The sequence below is a fragment of the Budorcas taxicolor genome, chromosome 19 (assembly GCF_023091745.1).
Source record: "Budorcas taxicolor isolate Tak-1 chromosome 19, Takin1.1, whole genome shotgun sequence".
Lineage (NCBI taxonomy): Eukaryota > Metazoa > Chordata > Mammalia > Artiodactyla > Bovidae > Budorcas > Budorcas taxicolor.
Genome location: NC_068928.1, coordinates 22,705,075 through 22,732,762, shown reverse-complemented (window position 1 = coordinate 22,732,762; position 27,688 = coordinate 22,705,075). Strand labels below are relative to the sequence as shown.

Genomic DNA, 27,688 nt, shown 5'->3' with positions numbered 1-27,688 from the left:
AAGGAACTACCTCACACTCTAGGCTGTTACCTTCACCCTCAATTGGGAGCTTATGGAAACATCATGGATCCCTCTCCACACGTCCCTTTTTGATGGTGGTGGACAGATGGGAGTGATTGAGATGGGGTGGACCTTTAACGAAGCGGTTCTGCAGCTTTTGCCAAGTCATTGGGTTCTTTTCCGATTATTATTAATTTTTTTGGCCCATGTCCCCGCCCCTCTATGTTCTGATTGGCCTCTGGGGAAGGAACAGCCTCCTCACTGGTCTCCACCTCTGAAATCCCTTCCCTAAGTAGGCCTGAGTCAGTGAAAAGCTTCTGGGGGGCGGGACAGAATGGGGGTATCTACGTGCGGAGGACGGGGTTGCTGGCCAGTTGCACATTGGCCCGTCCCGTCCCCTAGTTTCTGACCACAAGTCTTCCTTCTACCGTCAGGTGAAGACTGTGCTATAAATCTTTCGTTGGGAAGCTGCTGCTTGACAGGCTTTGTCTCTCTGTGACTGGGGCAAGACATCTTCTACCAGAAGTTTCCTCTGATTAGGAAGGCCCTCCAGGAGGAGGAGTGGATTAGACCTCTGCAAGAGAAAGCTGAGGCCAGCCGAGGTAGGCAGTCCTCACTCCTCCAAAAGCTCCCAGGAGTCCTCATTTCAAAGGAAGAGTCTGTGTGCCCTGGGGCTGATTTCCACCTTCAGTTCTCACTCCTGCACCCTCTCCTGCTCTTCCTGAGAGAAACATCGCCTCCTGCAAGAGGTCAGTGAATCTGTTTGGGGGCTGTCTAAAAGAACCACTCACAGCTCCGAGAAGAGGGGCTGTAGCCCTTTAAGGAGTTCGCCGGGATAGATTCAGAGATGAGTTTAAAAATGCCAACTCACAGAGCGCGCTGGATTCTGGGAATGAGGTGTCGAACCGAGAACTACATTAACCAGTATGCACCGCAAACACACACGCCTCGACTTCCTTCTGCTCTTTAGGACTCGGGCTTGATGTACCGCCCCTCTAAGCAAGTAGCTTAGACGGAGGGCTAAGCCACACCTTTTTGCCTATTGGCCAGCTCTCGAGTTGGTGGGCGTGGCTTAGCTCTACTCCACTCGGCAAAGGGGTGGCCTCCTTGCCAATCAGAGCTAAGACGGCCAGGGAGGCGGGACCAAGGCGAAGCGCTGGCGCCCCCGAGTGGGTGTAGTCACGCTGCCCAGCAGTGGGCGGTGATTGGCCCTGGGCGGTGCAATCGCAGTTTGTGCGTCACGACGCCGCCAGCTGATCGGAGACTGGAGCCGGTGTGTGCTGGGCGCTGGGAAGAGACAGCGCCGCCGGCCGTGGGGATCGGACGCACGGATTTGCTCCCCTATCCTCAGCACCCCCCCCACCCAGCACCAGGTGGGTGTGAGCTGGGGTCCCGGCAGCACAGGAGGGAACCGTGCTAACGGGGTAATGGGGGAAAGTAGGGTCCTGACGGCCACACCCTGCCCTTCCGGGGGAGGGGTGAGGGGGCGGCGGGGGTTGGGGCGTTCTGGGGGAGAGGGGCCTTGACTGGCTGGAGTAGTGTGTCAGGAGGTTTAAAGAAGCAGTCTGGGACAGTAGTCGTGCGGAAGGTTTTGTGGAGTAGCTGGGAGGAAGACGAGGGGCCAGAGGGCTGGGGGCGGCTAACCTCGGCGCCCTCTGGTCTGAGGATACGGGAGCCGGCCTCCCAGCTTGAGGATTTGGATAGGGCGGGTAACGGGGAGGTGCTTTGCCTGTGCCGGCAGTCACTGGGTCAGGGCCAGTTGAGCGCCCTGGCAGGGAAGGGGTCTCTGGGCGGGCCAGCCCCTCCTCTCGTTCCCTCCAGGGGATGTTATGTAAGGGGGGAGGGGAGAGGAGTAGGGGGCGGCGGTGCAGGGGCCTTATGCAACCCAAAGGTTAGGGTTTCACCGCGGGTTGGTGGGGGGAGCAGGCAGAAGGAGAGCTTGGAAACTCTAACCTTCCCCCCTCCCCAGCCTAACTGGCCGTCTTGAGCCGAGAGAAGGTCACCTCTGCACCTCCCCCCAGCCTGTCCGGTTGTGGGGCCCCTAGCCCAGGCCTGGCCCTGACCGCCTGGGAAGCCGGCTGGCTGGGTGGGGCGCCTGGGTTAGTCATCACTGGGCTCCCTCTCTCCCCACCTCTCGGCCAACTCTTGGCCCCTCCCCGTGGCCTCTGGCTAGGCTATTGCCCCCACCTCCCTCCGGCCCTAGTTCCAGCCTCCAACTCATTTGGCCTGTCATCTTGGCTGTCAGACTGAGCTAGGAGCTGTCAGGGTGCCAAAGGGTTGATGGAGCAGCTGGTCAGAGGGTCAGTGCCCTGGGCCCACCCCTCCCTACAGCCAAGGGCACCTGCTTGGCACAGACTCTCAGCAGCAGCTGAGTCCTATGGGCTGAACAGAGCCTGCTCAGGCAGATAGGAGTGGGAAGGAGTTGAACTGGTCACCTGGGAGAAGGAAGATGCCACAAAGTTCATGCCTCCCAAGAGGGTTTTGTAATTTGAAAACCTCCCACCCTAATCTCTCTTTACCCTCTGGGTATAGATATCTAAAGGCAAGACCGCCTTGGCCCCTCACACTGGCATGGACCATGCCCTTCGACAGAGTGTCAGCACAGACCCACCCTCCCAAGCTCGCAGCCTTCAAGCCTGCCACGCCCCCAGCCCCCTCCCTGGGCCATGCTGCAGGGCCCGGCTTTTCCTGCTGATTCATGCGTTGGAACTGTGGGGGCGGGGCTTGGAACTTGGAACAAAGTTCAGACATGGAGGGGCCGGCAGACAGCCTGGAATTCATACCAGATGTACCCGGAATGTGCAAGCGGAATGCCTGGCATTTAAGAGTCCTGGGGAAGCTGCCCAACCACCCTGCCCTACCTCCCTTTCCTCCAGCCTCTGGTCCCCTTTCCTCTCCTCATAGTCCCAGGAACCTCTGCTGACCTTCTTCGAAACCCTAAACCTCCTCCCTTCCTTACTCTTCCCCAGATGTAGGCCCCCCCAAAACTCTTCTTCCTGCTGGATTCCTTGAGACTGAGTCAGTTGCCCTGATCCCTCCCATTTCTGGACCTGAGGTACACCTTCTCACCTAATACCTGGGTAACTGGTGGAGAGTGTCCAGGCTCCCAGATCCTGCCCTCTCAGTGCTGAGGAGGCTGGAGGCTACCCTGTGGGTAGCCAAGGCAACATGGGGTGAGAGCACATCTAGGTTTCTACAGCCTTCAGTTCTGGAAAGAGGAGCAAGGAAGTAGGTTCAGAGCTGCCTCTTGTCCCTTGCTGGAGGCCCAGGTCAGAGCCAAGAAGCCCTTCATTAGAAGGTTGAACATCCACTGGAGCTGGACTTGGATGGCCAGTGGGACAGTGTCCCTGTGACATGGCCTTGCTCACGTCTTTCCCATTTTTCTTTCCTTTCCCTTTTAGGAACCTGTGCCTCCCACATCCTCACCTGGCTGAGCCGCAGTAGTTCTTCAGTGGCAAGCTTTATGTCCTGACCCAGCTAAAGCTGCCAGTTGAAGAACTGTTGCCCTCTGCCCCTGGCTTCGAGGAGGAGGAGGAAGAGGAAGAAGAGGAGAAGGAGCTGCTTTCTCCCTCCTCTGGAAGGTGACAGAGCTGGGGCTGGGAAGTTCTGAACAGCGAGAGTGATGATACCTTTTGGGGAAGGGAACCCTATTCAGTTGGAGAACCTTGCCCCAGATTGACCCAGAAAGAAAGTTTCAGATCAGAGACCCGGGCTGAACTGAGGAATAGAGGGCTCTGAGTACCCAAGCTTAGTTGGTCTTTGACAGTGGGAAGAAGTGGAGCAAAGAAAATCCTGCCTTCCCCTTTATGCAAATGTCTTTCCTGATCCTCCTTCCTTCCTTGCCCCTCATTCCTTCCTACTGGCCTTTCCAAGTTCAAAAGTAAGTTTCTTCTTCAGGGAAAAGGTCATACTGAGTTGCCCATCTGAGTAATCATCTCCCTGCTCTTACCTGTTCCCTGTATTTCCTTAGTCTGGCCCAGACTCTAAATCCAGGGATACTTCCACGTGGGACTCTTAGGCCCCCTGTCTCGGTTTGTCCACCTGTGAAATGGGGAATCACACAGTTGAGCATACATGAAGGAATCAGAAGCCCACTTTTGTGGACTCAGAGCCTGGGCTGTCCTCTGCTGTGGGTGGGAACAGAACAGCTTTTCACATAAGCTATTGCCCTTTCCCCACGCCTGACCAGAACCCCAGGAGCTGGGGCTGGAGGTTGAGGGGAGGGACTAGGGTTAGACCAATGCCAAGGAGCTGCTGGGAACTCAGTCTTGGCATTGACTTCCCACCAAGCAAAGGTGGCTCAGGCTTCCCCTGCCTCCTAGAGCAGGACCATAGCCCTGATGGGGTTCCAGCTGCCACTGCTGACTTCCCCCACTTTTCCAGGATAGGGTGTGAGATTCAGCTCAGGCCCATGCAGGCAGGAAATTCTCTCCAGCAACCAGAAGAGATGGGTTATGAGATGTGACCGCTTTAGGGGCATCAGGCAGAATAAAACTGCCATCCCCCATCTCCTGATCTAATCTCACCCTCGGGCTCATGTTCTGTTGTGGTTCAGCCTTGGCCCAGTCTCCCTGCCCGAAGGTAATCAAGTTCAGGGGTTACTGGAAGCTGTTTGTTCTGTTTGGGAGCAGGAGTTGTGCAGGTAACTGGGTCCTATTCTCCACTTTTGAGGAAGAGATTTAGGAGAGAGTAGCTCATTGAACCCACCCTTCTGCAGCCTAAGCTGGATGTGAGTGGACTGCAGTAGAGGAGGGTGGGTAGACTTGAGTCCACTCACAGGCTGCAACAAAGGTTGCTCTGTCCCTGGACATTGCTTCCGTCCTTTCTTCCCCTCCTCGCTTCACGGGCCACAATGTCTTCATCCAGCCTTGGGTACATGGCTCTGCCATCCTCACCCCTCATGGAGCAGAAATGAGGAAGAACAGCCTGGAAAGACAGAGGCAGACAGAAGACCAGTGAAAGACCAGGCCTGGAGAGCACAGGGCCCTGTCTGACATCCTGCAGAGGGGGCCCGTAGAGGCCAGGAGCACCCCCAGGAGGAGGGAGGACAAGCCACCCTCCATCGAGGACAAGCTTCCAGCCGTCTACTTCGTTCTCCATTGCTCTCCAGTCTTTCTGCCTCCACATCAGAGATGTGGGACCATGTTGAAGTGTCCTTGACTTCATCCTCCCGCTTCCACCTCTCCTCACCGTGTAATTTGTCTTTAAGCACCCTTGAGGAGCAAGAGCCAGCTGTGAAAGGACATATGCAGAAAATTCATAAAAGAAATTCCAATAGATAAAACCATGGGAAAAGGTGTGCTTTATTAGTAATTAAAGAAAGGCAGCTATAGCTGGAAGCATTTTTTCCTGTAGCAAACTATAAGAGAAAAAATAAGACCCAGTTGTTGACAAAGAAGTACTAAAATGACACTCTCGTACATTGCACATGGGTATACAAGTGGGTAGTCTTACTGATGTCAGTTGGGTAATGTGTGCCGAACGTCCTAAAAGTATCATGGCCTTTGATCTAGTAATTCTACATGTGGGAATGTATCCTAAGAATATAATTAAAGATTAGTTATAAGATGATCATCCCAGCAATGCAATAGGAAAAATTGAGAACCAACTGTCCGGCTGGGAATTCATTTCTTTTTCAGCTGTAATGAAAATTTGCAAGAAGAGGTTGCTTGAGTAAATTATTATGTATCCACCCAGATGGTGGAACACTGCGCAGCCATTAAAAGTCATGTAGGAGAGCATTTGACTGGAAAGAAAAATGCTCTCTGAATATTAAAAAGGTTATAAAATGATATGTATTATGTGATCTCAATTTTGCTCTTTTAAATATGGGCGTATACTTACAAGACAGTTTTAAAAAGACTGCAGACATACTCCAAATTGTTAATAATAGTGGTTATCTTTGGATGATGGAATAAAGTTGTAATTTTTCATTTGGTTTTCTGTAGTTGCTAAATTTTCTACATTAATCATGTATGGCTTTCATATAATAAATAAGATTTAAAAGAATCAGTGTAATTTTTAAAACTTCTGGAGAGGTGGGTGTGGAAGAATGAAGGATTCCCTGCAGCCCCATTCATATAATGGGGTTTTGGTGGAGGAGGGGAGTTGTGAGAACATTTGTGGGAGCACCTATTGCTTTATGAGTTTTATTCTTTGGGAGTAGCTGGAATCCACTCCTTGTACAGGGAACAGCTGTTGCCCTGACTTGGTGGCAGCCACCTAAAGAGGTGTAGAGTGGATGGAGTAAAATGGAAAACAGGAAGAACCTGTCACTCTTCAGAAGAGGAAAAGTTCCCCGCCCCCAAAGCTGAAAGCTTCTGTATAATCCTGACAGTCCTGCTTCTGAAAGCAAGATGTGGCTTTTTCCCTTTGACTCTTCCCCAATCTTGAGATGACCCTGTGCCACCTCTCCTTGCCTCCTCAAATTGGCACAGATACTCACTCCTCCCCTAATGGGTACCAAGCCCAGGCGGTGGGGGGGGGGGGTGGTGGTGGTGCTTTTCAAGATTGGGGCTGATGATCAAGGTCCTTTGTAGCAGAGGGGCCCTGGTGGGTCGCTCTTAGAGAAAGGGAGTTGTTCCCTATGAGAGGTACCATGTCAAGGCGCAGGACTCCTGGAGTTTACATGGGGTTGCTGAAATGTGTTCAAGGTCTGGAAACATCGGGAAGGAAGGTGGCTGGAAGGAAGTGATGTGCCCCCGTGTCCGCCCCCCGCCCCGCCCCGCTCCACAACTGACTGGGGCGGGGCGCGGGGCAGAGCGATGGCGAGGTTTATGCCCGAAGGAGTGGGTTTGCCCTGGCCTCTAACTTCAGGGCTGCGTGGGTAGGGTGGGAAGGAGGCACAGCAGGTGAGAGCTGAGAGGAGGTGAAGTAGGTGAAGGTTCATATGGCTGGGCCTCTGAGAGTATCAGGTGAGATTAACAAGCCATTTCCGGATTTGCGGGGAAGTGGGGACACAAGAGGGCTTGGGAAGACCCCTGTCGACATCCAGAAAGCCTCCCTAAGCTCCGTTTACGGGTCTGATCCCGGGAAGCCCCCTACCCTCCATCCCCCTCGAAGGCGGCAAGTGGTCGGTTGCTGTGGCTCAAGGGGCGGTGGCCCCACGGCTTCTCCAATCACCGCCCAGCCAGGGGTTGGGGGCGTGGACGAGACCTGGAAAAGTTAAAGCCGATTCCGAAGGCGGAGCGGGCGGGGGAACCTAAGGACCCCGCCTTGCCGGGAATCCTGCTCGCAGTCTCCGCAGCGGGGTGCTGGATGCGTCGGGGCTGAGAGCCCGGGAGCCCCAGGGACCGATCCGGACCTAGCCCGCCCGCCAGGCCATGGCGCCCTCTGGGCTCCTCGTCACCGGCGCCTCCTTCGCCGCCTTCCGGGGGCTGCACTGGGGGCTGCAGCTGCTGCCCACGCCGGGATCTGCCGCCCAGAACCCTTGGAAGTGGCGGAACATTTGTGTCTCCCTGGTGCACAGCCTGCTTACGGGGGCCGGGGCGCTGCTCGGGTGCGGGGCTTAAGAGGTTTCGGAGGCACAGTGGCGAGGGCGAGGGAGGGGGCGGTTGGCTGGGATTAAAAGACCCAGAGGCATCTTCAGAATCCATGCGAGATCTCGAAGTGTCTGAGGCTGGGGTGGGTTTGTGGATGAGTGGGTGGTGTCTATCCGTCCACAGCCGGAGAATGGATCCGTGTCCACACAGACGCTGACCATGGCTCTCTCGTCTCCTCCAGGCTGTCGCTGTACCCTCAGATGGCCGCCGACCCGATTCGTGGCCACCCTCCCTGGGCTCTGCTGCTGGTGGCTGTCTCTGTGGGTAAGTCTTCAGGGAAAGCTGGACCAGTTTGGGGCAGGGGACAAACTTCCAGAAGTCATTCCAGGTCTCCTTCCCTCTTCCATTTCTTAATGGAGTGAAATGTTTCTGGCAGCTTTACTGAGAGGAAACTAAAGAGGCGGGAAAGGTGGAGATTCTTCTCCAGACTGGACACTGGCTTGGGGGAAGCCTAACACCAGCCTCCCCTCCTTGCCCACAGGTTATTTCCTGGCAGATGGAACTGACTTGTTGTGGAACCAGACCTTGGGCCAGGCCTGGGATCTTCTTTGTCACCATGCGGTGGTGAGACTTGGCAAGCGGCGAGACAGGGAAGGAGGCGTGCCCAGCCTGGGGGGTCCTAGTCTCTCATCAGCCTTCTGTCCTGTGACTTCCCCCGGAGTTTCCGACCCCTGCTGGCACTTGATCCTCCCAACCTTGGGCTGAACTGGGGGGAGGGGATTACTGCTCGCCACAGCTTGAGTCAGCACTGCCCAAGGAGACTGGATTCCCACAGGTGTCCAGTCTATCACAGAAACATTGACTATGGAGCTTAATAAGAAGGGGGAGTCCCAGTACTGGGAGTGGGGATGGGGTGTGAAAGCACAGGAATGCAAATGGTGGGAGGCAGACAGCCCGAGGCCAAAGCTGCTCCAGTTCAATTCTATGGAAGGGTTGTTTCAAGGCCATTCAGGCTCCTAACATACGGGTAAACATAAGGTTGGCTTTGTTGGGGGCTGTGTGGGAAGTGCCACAAACTGCTTGGGAACCCTTCTTGAGGACTGGGATGTTGGGATCGTGTTGGGACCTCATGGGTGGTAGGTCATGGAAGGTCCTCTGACCTCTGACCTCGGCTCCCCAGGTCGTGAGCTGCCTCAGCACCGCTGTTCTGTCCGGCCACTACGTGGGCTTCTCTGTGGTGTCTCTGCTCCTGGAGCTCAACTCCACCTGCCTGCACCTACGCCAGCTGCTGCTGCTCTCTCGCCAGGCTCCATCCCTGGCCTTCAGCGTGACCAGCTGGGCCACCCTAGCCACCTTGGCCCTCTTCCGCCTGGTGCCGCTGGGATGGATGAGCCTGTGGCTGTTCCAGCAATGCCACCAGATCCCTCTTGCTCTGGTCATCCTTGGTGGAACTGGACTGGCCATTGTGGGTGTCATGAGCGTCAATTTGGGCATACACATTTTGGTCAGTGATGTTTTGCGATCTCAGCCCTGCCCACCCACCCTTGGAAACAAGGAAACCAGGGGCACTAGGACAGATTGTGATGGTGAGTCCATCACCAGGGATGATTCCAGTCTCAGGCTGAGAGACTGAGCCTCAGGCTCCTCCTCTGCCAGGCCTGGGGGAGGGAAGACCAAGACCAGGAGATGCTGGTTTTCAATGCACTATCCCCCAGGGACAAGGCCTGGACTTGGTTTTCAGTATCTCAGTTCCTCTTCCAGCTAACTCCTGCATTCCTAGGATCTGAGGAGAAATGCTGATATTCATGGATGGGTGGGAACCTGGGCTACTGTTCACTGAATCCCATCATCAGATTACTGCCCTTTTCAGGAAACTAATTCCAGAGGTACAGCCTGTGCTACCAATAAAGGGTAGTGGGAGGCATGAAGCTGGAAGAAACTGCCATGGGAACAGAGACTCTGCTATAGCACAGGAACAGATGAGTAAAGTGGAAGTCCTTCTAGGATCAGAAAGAGATCTGGTCAGAAGGGGTGAAGATCAGAGAGAAGAGAGACCTCATCCATGACCAAATTAGGGCAGAGGGAGGAGGGTTCAACAGGTGCTGTGTAACCAGTAGTGATGGACATAACAGTTGCTAAGAGACAAGAAACTGGTGATGTTTCTGGTTCTCAAAACCATATCATTCTGTTTGTATTTCAACCTAGTCCTACTGTGTCCAGCATCCTCCTTTTACGTTTTTTCAGTGTCTTTGGAACTTTTAAAAAAAATGCAGATTCTTAGAGGAATTCTGAGATTCATTAGAGGAATGAACACCTGGCTAGGTCTGTCTTCTCCAAACTGTACTAAAGTCTAGAGCCATAGCAGGAACTCAACCACCCATTCTGGGTGCCCCGTGTAGGGTCTTCCCAAGCTTGGGCTTTCATGGGAGAATGAGGTCAGAGGCAGAAGCAAATGAGGTGAGGCTTCCACTTGGATGCAGAAGCATTAAGGAATATCTGACTCTCTTCTGGGATTAATTTGAAAGCTCTGCTTTCTCCTCTGCTGCTTCTACCTCATTTTCTTTTCTTTTTTTTTCTACTGCACAAGACACCTCCCTTCTGCAGGCAGAACATCCAGGTTGTATGAAGTGTAAGCAGATGAAAGTTGCAATTCCACTAAACAATGGGAAAGAAATAGATAACCCTTAATTATCCACAGAAAAGATACAGGAGACAAAAGCAAGAGAAAGATAAAAGCAAAAAGCTGAGCTAGTGAGAGACAAAGGGAATGAAAGAAACAGACATATGCAGATGGAAAGACAGATAGGAAAAAATTTGTTGCATAGAAGAGGCAGAGACGTAGAGAGATGGAGGGCAAGACACAATCCTTAGCAGAAATTTCAAGAAAGTCTGTTATAGATGCTGAGAAGAACCAAAATCATAGAATTGGTTAAATGGTCATAAAAAAAAAAAAACCAACCAAGCAAAATAGGAATAAAGGCTGATGGGAACGGACCCCAACGGTGGAAGATACAGATGGTCTAGATGGAGAAATAAGGGGAGTGAGTGACAAGGAGGAACCACCAGATCCCAGGGAGATAGGTCGTAGTGGCTGATAGATTAGCAGAGTGAGAGGAAAGAGGTGGTAATAGAGACCAGTGGGGGACTTCCCTGGTGGTCCAGCGGTTTAAAATTCTGCACTTCCAATGCAGGGGGCATGAGTTCGATCCCTGGTTGGGGAACAAAGATCCCAAATGCTGCATGGTGTGACCAAAAAAAGAGAGAGAGAGAGATGAAGATTAGTCAGGGAAGCTGAGAAGCAGAACAGAAGGTAGAGGAGGAAGTCAATGGAAAGATTCATTGACAGAAAAAGCATGCAATATGTTGAGTTGGAGACCAGCAGAAAGACAAAGCACAAACAGCTACAGTGCCCAACACAGACAAGAACTGAGAGGCAGAGGCTGGTAGGACGATGAGAAGTAAGAATAGGAAATGGGAAATGACACAGAAGAATAAGCAAAGGGACTGAAGAGAATCAGAAAAAAGGAAGTGGGGGCAGAATGATGAAATAAACATTCAAAGAAAAGAACTAGGAAAAAGAGGGAATGTATAGATAGAGAAAAAAGCATAGGGGACAGAGAGAGAGAGGGATTGTGAGATATCCTCATCAAAGAGTCATGAAAACCAAGGCGCAAAGGGGGAAAATGACAAATAGAGCCAAGGAGAAACTGCAACAGTTGGAAGTAAGCACAGGCAGAAAATGAGAGCAGAGGCTTTGAATGTAATCAGACTAAAACCAGAGATGCAACGGTGTAGAAATTGAGACAGAGATTTTTTTCTTTTTTTTTTGGTCATGCCATTTGGCATGTGGGATCTTAGATCCCTGACTAGGGATCAAACCTGTGCCCTCTGCACTGAGAGAGTGGAGTCTTAACCACTGAACCACAAGGGAAGTCCCAAGACCTAATAAAGTAGTATCTTCAAAACTCAATTGTTATTTTAACCAAATGCCTTGATTAACAAAAACATTGTCTTGAGCTCTCAAAGAAAAATGTGACAAACAATGGGAGGAATCTGTTCCCAAACTATGTATTGATGTCAATACTGAATCATTCCAACCCCTACACCTTTTCAGTAGCTGTCATGAATTCACGGTTCAAGTGAGTTCCCCTCTCGGGAAAACTTGGTAGTATCTATGAAGGGTGCCCAAGATGGAAAGAGGAAAAACCACCATAGAGAGAAATATGAGGTGAAAAATGGCTATTCCTATGGGTTAACTCTTAAAACACAGGAAGTGATTTAGATAATTGGGGGGTGGAGTGCAGGACGGAAGTGGATACCTGAAGAATTTGGGATCACACACAATTTTCCATCACGGTGACCCAGTGAAACTTCAGGAGGGCAGGACTGGACTGTGATTATAATTGCGTAAGTGGACATCTCATCAACTGGTGTTATATATGTTGTGGACCAGATATAAATGATGTGAATCAAAGAGGCATAGTCAGTTGAGAGCCTAGAAAAAAGAAGCTAAAAAATGCAGAGGTTTGCAGATGCTAAATTTGTTACAATGAATTGGGTTGCCATGGTGGAGGTTGGCAGATGCTAAATTTGGTACAGTGAGTTGGGTTGCCATGGCGGTGCTCTAGCAGGCCTCACCATGGCCCAGTGAAGTGGTCTTCAAGACTGACTCCATACTTAGCTGGCAGGGGAGATAACATGATCCCAAAGATTGACTCCATGCCCACTGAGCTACTGGCTGATAAATTCTTTGTCCTCTGGCATAGGGGAGAGGATTTCCTGGATGGGAAGCATTGATATTTTATGGTTTCAGAACACTATCCTGATCAAAAATTAATAAACTGCTATGTAAATAAGATCATCAGTCTTCTGTTAATATGGTGACTTTGAGTCACTTTTCTTGGCTCCAGAGTTGTCCTGGTTTATAATGTGATGCTGGCTCATGGAAGCTTTACTGTGAGAAGCTCTCTTGGCACTAACTCTTTAAACTACAAAGTCCTAGAGCCTCTACTCTGAAAAAGCGAACCAAATGTCTTCAGTAGAATGGACTTAGAGCAAAAGAAAGGATTCAGACAATTTAGAGTGATTCTCAAATGCCAAGGGTTGAATCCAAAAGAGACTTTTAAATTTATCCTGAGTTAACAAGAAAATTAAACGGAAATATCCATAACTGAGTTGTCAAAGCCTTGTTATATGTAAAATCTGGATTTGTTTGGCTTAAGGTTAGGAGCCCTCACTCTGCAGGTGATTACACAAAGGAAGTTATTCTCTAAAGAGCTGCTCCTTCACTGAAGTGCAGTATTTGTTCAGAATCATTAACGAAAGTCACACCATCCTAGGCTGAACATGTGTCATGAGCCTTCCGCATGAGGCACCTTTGATACCTTCTCCCATTTAACCCCACACAATAGAGACACATCCTATATACATAAAATATATATATAGATATTTAATTTTTGGCTGCACTGAGTCTGCGTTGCTGCTTGCAGGCTTCCTCTAGTCGCAGTGAGTGGAGGCTACTCTCTACTGGCAGTGTCCGGGTTTCCCTTGTTGGGCAGCACATATTCTAGGCGCGTTTGCTTCAGTATTTGTGACCTGTGGGGCCTAGAATTCAGGCTCCGTACTTGTGGCACACGGGCTTAGTTGCCCTGCAGCACATGGGATCTTCCGGGACCAGGGAGGGAACCCATGTCCTCTGAAATGGCAGGCAGATTCTTAACCATTGTGTCACCAGGAAAGTCACCATCCTATTTTTCAGATAAGAAAACCAAGATAACTTACTCGGGATTACCTAGCCGGTTAGTGACAGGACCCAGGCTCAAGCCCATATATATGTCTGTTTTCTATTATAGCACCCCTGTCCAACATTTGGTATTTTTGCCTGTCTAGCTCCTCTCTCTCCCTTCTCACTGGGCATGTGACTCAGGGCTAGTCAGTCAGAACACGGTATCCTTTTTCCTTGAGATGAGTCTGTGACTTGGGCAGAACTGTGAGCCTCCACACTTTGCCTTCTGCTAGAACTTTTGGCTGAGATGCACTATGTGCTAACATTGTTAATCCAGGTTGATATAAGATAACTTCCATGAGCATGAAGCCAAGACAGAAAAAAGGGATTCAAAATACAGACAGAGATTTCTACCATCATTTAAATATCTGGATCCAGCTCTACCTGAAGCAAGAACTCCACCCCCCACCCCCCACCCCCGGACCATTCGGTTACACAACTCTAAAAACTCCCAGATTTGCTTTAGTGAGTATGAACAAATTTTTTTTCACTTGTAACAGTGAGTCTTTATTAATATATCACCTTCAAGATTATCTTACCATTTAAGTTCTTAATCCTTTTTTATTTGTATTTTATTTATTTATTTTTGGCTGTGCCTTTTGGCTTGTGGGATCTTAGTTCCCCAACCAGGGATCTAACCCAGGTCCTGGCAGTGAAAGCACCAAGTTCTAACCACTGATCTGCCAGGGAATTCCCTTGCAAAAAATTAAAGCCTAGAAAAGTTAAGTGAGGGGACTTCCCTGGTGATCCAGGGGCTATGATTCTGGGCTCCCAATGCAGGGGGCCCGAGTTAGATCTCTGGTCAGGGAACTAGATCCCACATGCTGCAACTAAGAGTTTGCACGCAGCAACTAAATATCCTGAATGAGTGGCACAACTAAATAAATAAACAAATAAAAATTTAAAAATTACTTAAAAACAAAAAGAAAAGCAACTTATCCAAGCACACCCAACTAGTTTGTGGCACAACCAGAAGAATCCAGGGAACATTCTGATACACTATTTTGCCCCTTTCTTTATAGGAAAACTGAGAAAGGGAGAAACCTGTAGAAAGTTGACAACTGAAGATCAATCAGATCAGATAGGTTGCCTCTGAAGTGGTATTTGTAAGTCAGGATGCTTCTTCAGCTGGAAAGCCAGACTTCTATTTACCAAGTATTGATTTCTGCATTTTTCAGGAATGCAGTCATTGAGCAGGGCAGAGGTCCATTTCAGCATTCCCCTGACAACACGAACATCACTTAACTCAGTGTTGAGAGCATATTCTTTCTGTCCCTCTAACCAGGTGAACATCTATTTCTGCTTTATTGACTATCCCAAAGCCTTTGACTGTGTGGATCACAATAAACTGTGGAAAATTCTGAAAGAGATGGGAATACCAGACCACCTGACCTGCCTCTTGAGAAACCTGTATGCAGGTCAGGAAGCAACAGTTAGAACTGGACATGGGACAACAAACTGGTTCCAATTAGGAAAAGGAGTATGTCAAGGCTGTATATTGTCACCCTGATTATTTAACTTATATGCAGAGTACATCATGAGAAACACTAGGCTGGATGAAGCCCAAGCAGGAATCAAGATTGCCAGGAGAAATATCAATAACCTCAGATATGTAGATGACACCACCTTTATGATCGAAAGCAAAGAACTAAAGAGCCTCTTGATGAAAATGAAAGAGGAGAGTGAAAAAGTTGGCTTAAAACTCAACATTCAGAAAACTAAGATCATGGCATCTGGTCCCATCACTTCATGGGAAATAGATGGGGAAACAGTGGAAACAGTGTCAGACTTTATTTTTTTGGGCTCCAAAAATCATTGCAGATGGTGATTGTAGCCATGAAATTAAAAGATGCTTACTCCTTGGAAGAAAAGTTATGACCAACCTAGACAGCATATTAGAAAGCAGAGACATTACTTTGTCAACAAACGTCCATCTAGTCAAGGCTATGGTTTTTCCAGTAGTCATGTATGGATGTGAGAGTTGGACATAAAGCAAGCTGAGTGCTGAAGAATTGATGCTTTTGAACTGTGGTGTTGGAGAAGACTCTTGAGAGTCCCTTGGACTGCAAGGAGATCCAACCAGTCCATCCTTAAGGAAATCAGTCCTGAATATTAATTGGAAGGACTTATGCTGAAGCTGAAATAACAATACGTTGGTCACTTACGCAAAGGACTGACTCATTTGAAAAGACCCTGATGTTGGGAAAGATTGAACGCAGGAGGAGACAGGAACGACAGAGGATGAGGTGGTTAGATGGCATCACCAACTCAATGGACATGAGTTTGGGTAAACTCCAGGTGTTGGCGACGGACAGGGAGGCCTGGCGTGCTGCAGTTCATGGGGTCCCAAAGAGTTGGACACAACTGAGCGACTGAACTGAACTGAACTGAACCAGATGGGGGACAAACCTTCCCTGGTCACATCTTCCACAGGAAGTAGACGCTGAAATGAAAGTGATTCTCAGACTGAATGAGCTCTTTTCATTGAGATAAGAATGCAGGCCATGTGGGCTTTAAGAGTAGAAGAATAGGAGGTCATTCTTTTTTTTGTTTGTTTTTTTTGGTCACGCAGTATGGCATGTGGGATCTTAGTTCACTGATTAGGGATGGAAGTTGTGCCCCCTGCATTCAAAGCACTGAGTCCTCACCACCAGGTTCCCAGGGAAGTCCCTAGGAGGTCGTTCTTACAGAGTGAAATGAGAGATTCCTGCAGCAGTTCTTCCACCCTGTCACCGTCCAGCCCCCACACAGGTTCTGGCATAGTAGCTGACATTCCAAGGTTGGCAAATGATTCCTTTGGATTAAACTTTGTCCTGTCATTCTGACCTGCCAGCCTGTGCCCTTGGAAGGGCTCCTTCACCTCCTTGAACTTCGCTGGTTGGCACTGCTAATCCCTGGGGCTGAGAGACTGGCACAGAGGCCCGCTGTGCCCCAGATCCCAGGTCAGGGCACCACCAGAGGACGGAGAAGCCAAGGAACAAGGATGCCACAGATTCCTGCTGCTGTGTTGGCCCAGAAAGATACTGCCCATCAGCCCTTCATTAGCTTCCCTCAGCAGCTTGTCCAGACGTTGTTTTCTTCACGCTCGTGCTCTTCCTTCCCTAACCCCAGCTCTTCCTAGAATCCAAATGTTTCCACCCTGGCAGCAAGCAAGGGTGGGGGGCTGGGAGCATTGAGGAAATGAGGGGAGGGAGAGAGGGGGGCCTAGCCTAGGGTAGCTGCTGCAGGCTTTCTTTGACATATATTGAATTTTAAAAATTCATGTGAACTTTGAAGTCTGCTTCAAAATCTTTTCCCATCTCTTTTAATATAAAATAACATTTGAAATCACTTAAAAGTTGTAATAATTGAAAAAAATTTTTTTTAAATTTTACTAAATGTCATGTGAAACTGTTGGTGTTAGGATCCACGAAAATGTGCTGTTTTATTTTGTGGCTCTAAGTATGATTGGCACACACTATTTTTCCTTTCAGCAAGTATTTATGAATGTCCTACTATGTGTTTGGAACATAGGTGATGTAACAGTGAGTAAACAAGGCAGAGATCAGGCTACAGGGAGCTACAGGGAGGATATGGTTAAAGTGGGAAATTGAGGGACTTCCCTCGTGGTCCAGTGGTTAAGACTCTGAACTCCCAATGCAGGGGGCCCAGGTTTGCTCCCTGGTCAGGGAACTAGAACCCAGATGCCGAAACTAAGAGTTCGCATGCTACAATGAAGATCAAAGATCTTGCATGCTGCAACTAAGACTCAGCACAGCCAAACAAGTTTTAAAAAAAATTTTAAGGTGGGAAATTGAGAAAGTAGGAGTCATCCAAAGGAGGGAAACCAGAGGTAAGGGATATAGAAATGGGTCATCCACAGATTGAGGATGACCTGATGACATGTTGAGGAAGGGATTGTTGCATTCTGACATTCAAGGGTTTGTCCAGGATATTTCCTCCCGGACCTGCACCCTTTGCTGTGCTCCTGGTCTGTACATAGCACTGCCATCAACTCACTGGTTAAGACAGGAACTTAAGAATCATCCTCAAGCCATACCACTCCACCTTCCACTCCCACACACACATGTCCAATTAATCACCGAGTTCAGAATGGCTTTCACATTCATTCCTTTCCATTTCTCTTTGACTTATGGCTGAAGTCACCGTCATCTCTACCTTAGGTGACATGATGATAGCCTAGTGACTACTTTCCCCACAGTGATCAGTCTATGGTTGTTAAAATGCAAATTGGATCAGGCCATTCTCTGCTTAATGCATCCAGTGTTCTTTCTTTTTCAGAGAGAGGCATAATTCATGATACGACCTGTAGGCTTCTGCATGGTGACCCTTGTCTACTGTCCAGATTTGTGGTACTGTCTTTTTGTTTTTAGGGTTTATTTCTGGCTGTGCTGGGTCTTCATCACTGGCAGTGGTGGGGAACGGGGGCTATGTTCTCGTTGTCATGTGCGGGTTTCTCATTGCAGCGGTTTCTCTCTTGGGGAGCACAGGCTCTAGGGCTCATGGGCTTTAGTAATTGTGATGCCCAGGCTTAGTTGCCTGTCTGCATGTGGCAACCTCCCAGACCAGGGATCGCAGCCATGTTCCCTGCATTGGCAGGTGGATCCTTAACCACTAGACTATCAAGGAAGCCCCCTGGTACTTTGTTTCACTGCCCTGCCCCTCCTTTTTTTTCCACCCTGCCATGTGACTTAGTTTCCTGACCAGGATTTGAACCCAGCCCTGGCAGTGAACACACTGAGTCCTGATCGCTGGACTGCCGGGGAACTCCCGCTGCGTCACTCTTTGTGTGGCTTTGTTCAGTTGATAAAATATGCCGTGTTCCTTCCTTTCTCAGGACCTTGCGCAGACAATGCCCAATGCCTGGTAGGCTTTCCATTCTCCCGTTTCCGCCTTCCTGGCTCCCCTCCTTCTACTCCACCCCCTTTATCTTATACATTTTCACTTCTCATTGGAAGTGCTTATTACAAGTTTAATAGAAGGACTGATTATGAGCTCTTGAGGAAAGCCTCTAACATGAAAAATGTAGAATGTGAAAAACAGGGGAAAAGACAGAGAGAGCAAAGGCTATTCATGGAAAATAAAACTTGAGAAAAACTCATTATTTTCCTCAGAGAGATAAGAGAATATATTGTAAGCATGAAATAATGTGCTACCAAAAATTTTCTAAAATCCAGTCAGAATTAAAAGAGCATTTAGAAGTGTGCTATTGGAAATAAAAAATTCATGGAAGAGTTAGAAAATAAAGTTGAGAAAATCTCCCAGAAAGAAGATATTAGGAACAAAAATGAGACAATCATGGTACCAGTCCAAGACACCTGACATCAAAATAATGAAGAGAAAGAGAAAACTGAGAAAAAGGAAGGAAAGACAGAAAAGAAAAAGGAAATCATAAATGAAATCATGAAAGAAAAATTTCAAAACCAGAGAACATGAGTTGCCATACTGATGGATCATTGAAATTTCCTGAAGACTGAAAGAAAACAGATTCACATCGAGCAACAACAGAATTAAATTTCAGAACATTGAGATGAATGCTTCAGAGGGGAAGAGGGAAATGTTACATACAAACACCAGGAATCAGAACTTCTAAACAACACACTGGAAGCTAAAAGGCAATCAAGCAACTTCACCAAAAATTTGAAGGAAATAGAATAAGATATCCAGTCAAACCATCAATTAAGTATGAGGGCAGAATAAAGGTATTTTCAGGCATGCAAAGTCTAAAAACATTTATCTACCATGAACCCTTCTCAGAAAGCCACTAGAAAATACACTCCATCGAATTAAGGAAGTCAACCAAGAAAGAAGACCCAGACACATTAATAGAAAACAAGAGATCCAACATAGATGATAGGACTTCCCAGGTTGATGGTGAAAGGGGATCCTAGGAAGAGAGCTATACAACAAATAGAGAGAGAAACTTGGATATGCTGCAGCAGGTCATGAAGCTCTGGGAAAGACTTTTTTTGCAGGGGAAGGTGAAATCGATAGACTACCTTATATGTCTGAACATTTTAAAACAGATTTAAAAGCTAATGAACAGCCAGAGCAGGAGTTGGCAAAGAATCCATAGAAAGTAACAACAAAAAACTAAGCAAATACAGCTACTAACTATGGGAAAAACAAACAGTTGCTTAGAAAAGGAAATGTAATCATAGTTTACTACTTGAATAAGTAAGCTGCAAATCTGTGGGTGCCTGTGAACAGAGAGGCATAATAGAGTTTGTGTGCGTAATTGTTTTTTTTTTTTTCAAGATTTTTTTAATGTGGACCGTTTTTAATGTCTTTATTGAATTGTGGCACTATTGGTTCTGTTTTATGTTTTGGTTTGTTTGATTTTTTTGGCCACAAGTCACATGGGATTTTAGCTCCCTGACCAGAGATCGAACCCACACCCACTGCATTGGAAGGCGAAGTCCTAACCACTGAACCGTGTTTGTTTTACGTTTTAACTTCATATAAAGTAGTGATGATAGCAGCCAGCTGGAAGTGATTGCACTTGACAGAGGGGAGGGAGAGAGAACAACTTTGGGGAAGAGGGAGGGAAGGTGCTGGTTCCCTCCCTATAGCCTGGATCCTTAGCAAAGGGGTGATGTCTGCCCAGGAGGTAGGGCCGTACTTGAAAACTTAGGAAATGATTGAGCATCTCAGAGGCTGGGCACGCACTCCAGTACTGCTGAGTCCTTCACAGAAAGCCAGGGTGGGTACAATAGGTCCTGGCTTCTACAGCCAGAATACTTGGATTTAAATCCCAGATTTTCCACTTACTAGTTACGTGGTCTTGGGCAAGTTACTTGACCTCTCTGTGCCCCAGTTCCCTTATTTGTGTAATGGAAGGACAATAATAGGATTATCATGAAAATTAAATGCATTAATGTTAACATGCTTAGAAAATTTCCTGACACAGCGTAAATGCTCCATAAGGACTAGCTATTACTACTGCCTGCACAGTTATGTAAACCTTGATTATTAATCTCACCAAAGTTACAATCATATTGGGAGTATGGGGTAGTGGGAAGCACATACACGCATATGAGAGGCTAAGGGGAGAGTTGGAGCTCCATTTTTTTATGTGTGTGTGGTTGCTTTGTGGGTTTGTGGGATTTTAGTTCTCCAACCAGGAATTGAACCTGTCCCCCACCCCTCACAGGTGTGAAAGCACAAAGTCCTAACCACCGAATGGCCACTCATCTTCTACAGTGGAAAGTGAGCAGATAATGCTGCAAAGTAGAAAGTCGAGAAATAGCAATATAAGCTTATTGCTTGGTGAAACAGAAAAACAGGCCAAAATAATCAGCTAAAATTGGTAAAAGTGATTTCTTTGGGGAGAGAGAAATAGAGAGAGCATTGTTGGCTGTTCTTTGGAACAAACCATTGGAACAAGTTCTATAAGACTCCTTTAACTTTGTAAAAACTAAAAATCTTCCCTGGAGAAGGAAATGGCAACCCACTCCAATATTCTTGCTTGGAAAAGTCCATGGATAGAGGAGTCTGGCGGGCTACAGTCCATGGGGTCACATGACTGAGCACGCATGCCTGAGGAGGGTGGAGGGAGATGGTTGGTAGCAATAAACCGGTAGAACAACACAACAAAAACTATGAAAATCTTAAATGTATAGCTAGCTATTTAACATCTGTGTTCCCATCTAGAATACAAGCTCCCACCACACATGGCCTCTGTTTGGTCTGCTCTCCTCTATATCTGGGCACCCTGGCAAGGCCAGCACCAGGAGGTGTGCATTAAGCCTTTGTAGAATGAAATCTTTTCAGTGTTAAGTATACTTTGCAAAGACATCCTGCATTGAAGAGGAATTTGGGCACGATAATCTCTGATGTCTTTGTTGGTTCTGTGATTCTAATCTACCTTCTTTCTCATCTCAATTTCTCTTAACCATCTTGCTTGGTTTAAATTCTTATCTTTTTTCATGTCCAAATTTTCAAATGAATGGTGGATTCCCATTTCTTCCACTGTTTCATGATCCTCCTTGGCACCAGAGAAGCTTCCTCTCCCCTTATTTTTATGACACTGCTCTCCTAGGTCAGAAAACTCTTTTCGAGCTTGTGTCCTTTCTCAGTCTTCTTGTACCTCATACATCATTTCACATGACAGAGGGCTTCTTTTTCTTGAAAGTCTTCCTTCCTGTGTGCCTCTTCCAATTTTTCCAGCTGTGCCCTCCCTGGGTTTTAAGGCCTTTTCTTATTCCAGGCCATGTGTTTCTCCAGCCCTCCTCATCAGTTTTCTGTTTTTCTTTTTCCTATGTGCAGATTCTTTCTCCTGGCTTTCTCATGAACTGATGGTTCAACCTCTCTTCTGTGTTCCTAGACTGCCACTTGCATATTTTAAGCCAGAAGACTCCTTCATCTATATCAGGGGTCCCCAAACTCCAGGATCTGACGCTTAATGGTGGCTCAGATGGTAAAGAGTCTTCCTGCAATGCAGGAGACCTGGGTTCCATCCCTGGGTTGGGAAGATCCCCTGTAGCAGGGAATGGCTACCCACTCCAGTATTCTTGTTTGTAAAATCCCATGGACAGAGAAGCCTGGCAGGCTATGGCCCACAGGGTCACAAAGCAGGGCGGTGGGGGGTGGGGGGTCACAAAGAGTCGGATACAACTAGGCAACTAACACATATGACACACAATAAATATCATGTGCTTGAATTTTCCTGAAACCATTCCCCTCGACCCCCGGTTGTGAAAGAATGGTTTTCCATGAAACTGATCTGCGGTGCCAAAAAGGCTGGGGACCCTGACCTATATGATCCATAGTCCCCTCCAAGTCCAGTTTTAAACTTCGTAAACAATGAGGAGACTGGTTTGGCTGCAATTAATAACACTGGAAGCTAATATTTTCTGTTCTGATCTGTTTCTGGTTTGGTCACTTTCCCACTCAATTGAACTTCATCAGATTAACGCAAGACATACGGTGTTTGAACAGTTACAAGACATTAAGAGAAATTCTTAATTCCTTTAGTCTTTAGTTTCTTCATTTGCAAATTATTTTGTTGGCACAAGTGTTTTCCATCTTTAAAAGAAAAAGTTTGGAAATCATTGGCAATTAGGTCAAAACTCTGTTTGGAATTCAAGACCAGCTTTGATTTGGTCCCAATTTTCTCATCTGTATCATTTATGTTTCTGAGAAGAACATAGACAATGATATAGCAGTACGGTTAAGAACAGAAGTTCCAGGGACTTCCCTGGTGGTCCAGTGTTTAAAAATCCACCTTGTAATGTAGGGGACGTGGGTTTGATCCAAGATCCGACATGCTGCAGAGCAACTACTGAGCTTGCACACTGCAACTAAAGATCTTGACAACACAGCCAAAAAAAAAAAAAAAAACCCCACAAGCTCCAGAGCCATTATTTACCATCTCTATTATTTGCTGTCTGTGCGGCCTTAAGCAAGAAACTCGGTTTCCCTGAGCTTCAGTTTATTCATCTACAAAATGAGGCTAAATAATAGCACCTACCTGACTGAATTATTGTGACAATTAAATCTCTATAAGTTAGAGAGAGCCTGACACATAGTTTATGCAATTAATCAAGTGCCCCAAGGCAGGTTACTCAACCTTTCTGAGTCTGGGTTTCTCATCAGTAAAATGGAGATAATAATATCTATTTCATAAGGTTGTTTTGAGGATTAAGTTATCTGATGTATTAACTGTTTGGAAATACTTTTTAGACTCACCTGGGCTTCCCTGGTGGCTCAGAGGTTAAAGTGTCTGCCTGGAATGCGGGAGACCAGGGTTCGATCCCTGGGTCGGGAAGATCCCCTGGAGAAGGAACTGGCAACCCACTTCAGTACTCTTGCCTGGAGAATCCCATGGAGGGAGGAGCCTGGTAGGCTACAGTCCATGGGGTTGCAAAGAGTCAGACACGACTGAGTGACCTCACTTCACTTAGACTCACATGGAAGTTGCAAAAATAGCAGAGAGAGCATAAAGATAAACATATAGCTCAACGGGACAGAGTTGAGAGTTCAGAAACAAACAAATGGTCAGTTGAATTTTGACAAAGAACAGAGTAGTCTTTTTAACAAAGGGTGCTGAAACAATTGGATATCTATATGCAAAATAATGAATTTGGACCCCTATGCAAAATGAATTCAAAGTGAATCATAAATAGGTAAGAGTTGAAACTATAAAACTCTTGAAAGAAAACACAGCATTGCACCATTGTGACTTGGGTTAGGCAATGATTTCTAAGATATGACACCAAAGTCATAAGCAATAGAAGATTTGATAAGTTAGGCTTCATACGAATTAAAAATGTCTGTGCTTCAAAGAATATCACCCAGAAAGTGAAAAGATAATCCAAAGAATAGGAGAAAAATCGTGCATATCATATATATAACAGGGAACTTGTATCTAGAATACATAGAGACAGTTCCATTTTAAAACAGGCAAAGGATCTGAAAGGACATTTCTCCAAAGAAAACATATGTGATACAACAAGGATGAATCTCAAAGATATGCTAAGTAAAAGAAGCCAGTCACAAAAGTTAAAAAGTCACTATCTTATGATTCCATTTATATGAAATATCCAGACCAGGCAAATCTATAGAGAAAAAAAGTAGATTAGTATTTGCCTAGGGGTGAGGAGGGATTTGATTTAGGTCATACCTGAATGGTCTAGCGGTTTTCCCTACTTTCTTCAATTTAAATCTGAATTTGGCAATAAGGAGTTCATGATCTGAGCCATAGTCAGCTCCTGGTTTTGTTTTTGCTGACTGTGTAGAGCTTCTCTATCTTCGGCTGCAAAGAATATAATCAATCTAATTTCGGTATTGACCATCTGGTGATGTCCATATGTAGAGTCTTCTCTTGTGTTGTTGGAAGAGGGTGTTTGCTACAACCAGTGCGTTCTCTTGGCAAAACCCTATTAGCCTTTGACCTGCTTCGTTTTGTACTCCAAAGCCAAATTTGCCTGTTACTCCAGGTATCTCTTGACTTCCTACTTTTGCATTCTAGTCCCCTATAATGAAAACGACATCTTTTTTGGGCGTTAGTTCTAGAAGGTCTTGTATGTTTTTATAGAACTGTTCAACTTCAGCTTCTTCAGCATTACTGGTTGGGGCATAGACTTGAATTACTGTGATATTGAATGGTTTGCCTTGGAAACGGAACAGAGATCATTCTGTCGTTTTTGAGATTGCATCCACGTACTGCATTTCAGACTCTTGTTTACTATAAGGGCTACTGCAGGAAAGTTACAAGACTCAAAATAGCCTGGAGTTAAAACTCCCCTCTGGGTCCTCCCCACCATTCTATGCAAAACAAAGAACTCTCTCACCCAAAGGAAAAAAAAATGGACATTAAGGTTGATTACACCTAGCTCCCAGCTGGTCCAGCCTCTGGCCGATCTCCAGAATTCCTTGTCCTAGCAGTTTAAGAGATAACTACTCTGAACAACCTTGGATAGGAACAGGCCCCCTTAAGACAATAGAGTTCCACATATACGCCTAATATACTTACTCTTTTCTTGGGTTAGTGCAGCAGCTCACTAATCTGACTGCTGCCCCTTCTCACCTCATCAAAGGTATCTGTTCCTGGAAAGTGCCAGTCTTGTTCTTTTTCCAAACCTCGCCTTTTCTAACTCCCTTACCCTACAGCTACTCCATTTCTTCTAAGGGCTTCTTGCTCATAGTAGTAGATACAATGGATCATCTGAGTTAAATTCACCCATTCCAGTCCATGTTAGTTCGCTGATTCCTAAAATGTCGATGTTCACTCTTGCCATCTCCTGTTTGATCACTTCCAATTTGCCTTGATTCATGGACCTAACATTCCAGGTTCCTATGCAATATTGCTCTTTACATCATCAGACTTTATTTCCATCACCAGTCACATCCACAACTGGGTATATTGTCACCCTGCTTATTTAACTTAAATGCAGAGTACATCATGAGAAACACTGGGCTGGATGAAGCAGAAGCTGGAATCAAGATTGCTGGGAGAAATATCAATAACCTCAGATATGCAAATGACACCACCTTTAAGACAGAAAGCAAAGAACTAACGAGCCTCTTGATGAAAGTGAAAGAGGCGAGTGCAAAAGTTGGCTTAAAACTCAACACTCAGAAAACTAAGATCATGGCATCCAGTTCCATCACTTCATGGCAAACAGATGGGGAAACAATGGAAATAGTGAGAGACTTTATTTTCTTGGGCTCAAAAATCACTGCAGATGGTGACTGCAGCCATGAAATTAAAAGATGCTTGGTCCTTGGAAGAAAAGCTATGACCAACCTAGACAGCACATTAAAAAACAGAGACATTACTTTACCAACAAAGGTCTGTCAAGGCTATGGTTTTTCCAATAGTCATGTATGGATGTGAGAGTTGGACATAAAAAAAGCTGAGCACCAAAGAATTGATGCTTTTGAACTGTGGTGTTGGAGAAGACTTTTGAGAGTCCCTTGTACTACAAGGAGATCCAACCAGTCAATCCTAAAGGAAATCAGTCCTGGGTGTTCATTGAAAGGACTGATGCTGAAGCTGAAACTCCACTACTTTGACCACCTGATGTGAAGAACTGACTCGTTAGAAAAGAGACTGATGCTGGGAGACATTGAATGTGGGAGGAGAAGGGGACTACAAGGATGAGATGGTTGGATGGCATCACCGACTCGATGGACATGAGTTTGAGTAAGCTCTGCGAGTTGGTGATGGACAGGGAAGCCTGGCGTGCTACAGTCCATGGGGTCTCAAAGAGTTGGACATGACTGAGTGACTGAACTGAAGGGTTGAGGAGAAGGAGGTGGGAAGAAATGGGGTGTGAATGCTAATAGGTACATGGTTTCTTTCGAGAATGTTTCAGAATTAGGTAGTGGTAATTGCACAACTCTGTAAATATATTAAAAGCCATTGGATTGTATACTTTAAACAGGTGAACTTTATGGAGTGCAAATTATTTCTCAATAATCCCATTTAGAAAATAGTACAGTGAGTCCCTGTGTACCCTTCACCTACTTGAGAACTTCTTACCTAGCAACAGGACATAACAGTAGTAAGACAATTGAAACTAGGAAGCTGACATTGGTACAATACCATTAACTAAAACAGATGATATTAGAATTTTAGCAGGTTTTAGAGTAATGCCTGGCACACAGTGAACCTTATACAAGTGCTAAGGACTTCACGACACTGACAAGGATGAACATAATAAAGATGATACTGGGCTTTCTATTGCAGCCAGGTTGATTTGTTGGTTGCTTTACAACATGCCATATTTTTTTTCTTTCCAAACTCTAACCTTAGAATTTACCACCACCTGGGATTCCTTTTCCCTTCTTCTTTCTTCACCTCCTGAAATCCCTTAAATCACCCATCTCCAACACATCTCTAATACTGCTCCTCTCTTCTTTGAACTACATAAACCTCCACACCAGCCTGCAATGGCCTGGACCCTCCTTTGCATAGGTGTCACTTTCTCCTACGAGTCCTAAATTACCATCTAGATGAAGAAGCTGTAAGGATTACAAGTCCTCTACATCCTCCACAATAAACTTTGTGAGTGTTTGAACAAACTGATCTAAGTCAGATTCAACGTTGTTACCAAAAATGGAGCAAGAAGGATGAAAGGTAAAACAAAGAAGTCAAGGAGATGTAGGGCAATTCAAGCAGAAAGACACAACTAAAGAGTTCAGAAGGAGTTATAGGGTGTTCATTATACCCTCCATAGGGTTGCCAGAGACAGAAAATAGGAATGAAGAGGGAAGGGGAGAAAATTTTCTGCAATGTAGTTCCCCACCACCTCTTTTATTTTGACGGTTCACTGACTAACTCCTCCTTGACAACAAAGGGTTAAATACCCTGCCCCCGAATTCCTATCACAGAGCATCACAAGAGCTCAGGTTCTTGTCTACCTCAGGGCTACCTGTTGAGCTCCTTGCAGTTGGCTTTCCCCTCTCCCCACCTGCCCCTCTCCCCAACCCCTGATACATTAGTGAGCCTTCAATAAATGATGGCTGAATTAACGACTGAACACATGAACAAAAGACTGACTGACTCGGAGTTAATATTGCACGTCAAGTCAAGTCTAAATACATAAGACTAGACACAGAGTAAAGTACAAATTTCCACGTGCATGTGTGTTCAGTCGTGTCTGACTCCTTGCGATCCCGTGAACTGTAGCCCGTCAGGCTTCTCTGACCATAGGATTCTCCAGGTAAGAATACTGGAGTGCGTGGCCATTTCCTCCTCCAGCGGATCTTCCCAACCGAGGGATCAAACCCGTGTCTCCTGACAATCCTGCATTGGCAGGCGGATTCTTTACCACTAAGCCACCTGGGAAGCCCCAAATTTCGACAAATTTATTAAAATTCTGGAAGCTTGGGTTTCCAGTGGCCCCAGGCGAATCGCAAAGTTGCTTCCCCGGTAGCTCTGACGGTAAAAAATCTGCCTGCAATACAGGAGGCC

At 46.6% G+C, this 27,688-nt stretch overlaps 1 protein-coding gene and 1 long non-coding RNA gene across 2 annotated transcripts; both read left to right on the top strand.

Annotated features, from left to right (window-relative positions):
* The first annotated feature begins 1,312 nt into the window (after positions 1 to 1,312).
* Positions 1,313 to 5,871, top strand: LOC128065192 (uncharacterized). Its single transcript, XR_008201040.1, has 3 exons — positions 1,313 to 1,424; positions 3,402 to 3,581; positions 4,867 to 5,871. It is a non-coding gene; the product is annotated as an uncharacterized LOC128065192 (long non-coding RNA).
* Positions 5,872 to 7,322: 1,451 nt separating this feature from the next.
* On the top strand, positions 7,323 to 9,114 carry TLCD2 (TLC domain containing 2). Its single transcript, XM_052658810.1, has 4 exons — positions 7,323 to 7,498; positions 7,723 to 7,805; positions 8,023 to 8,105; positions 8,662 to 9,114. Exons 1-4 carry the CDS (start codon positions 7,323 to 7,325, stop codon positions 9,112 to 9,114), a joined length of 795 nt encoding a protein of 264 aa, XP_052514770.1.
* The last annotated feature ends 18,574 nt before the right edge of the window (positions 9,115 to 27,688 follow it).

Coding starts and splice junctions, on each gene's coding strand:
- TLCD2 (XM_052658810.1), top strand. CDS start 7,323: ATGGCGCCCTCTGGGCTCCTCGTCACCGGCGCCTCCTTCGCCGCCTTC. Junction 7,499..7,722: donor GGGGCCGGGGCGCTGCTCGG/GTGCGGGGCTTA, acceptor CGTCTCCTCCAG/GCTGTCGCTGTACCCTCAGA. Junction 8,106..8,661: donor TTCTTTGTCACCATGCGGTG/GTGAGACTTGGC, acceptor TCGGCTCCCCAG/GTCGTGAGCTGCCTCAGCAC.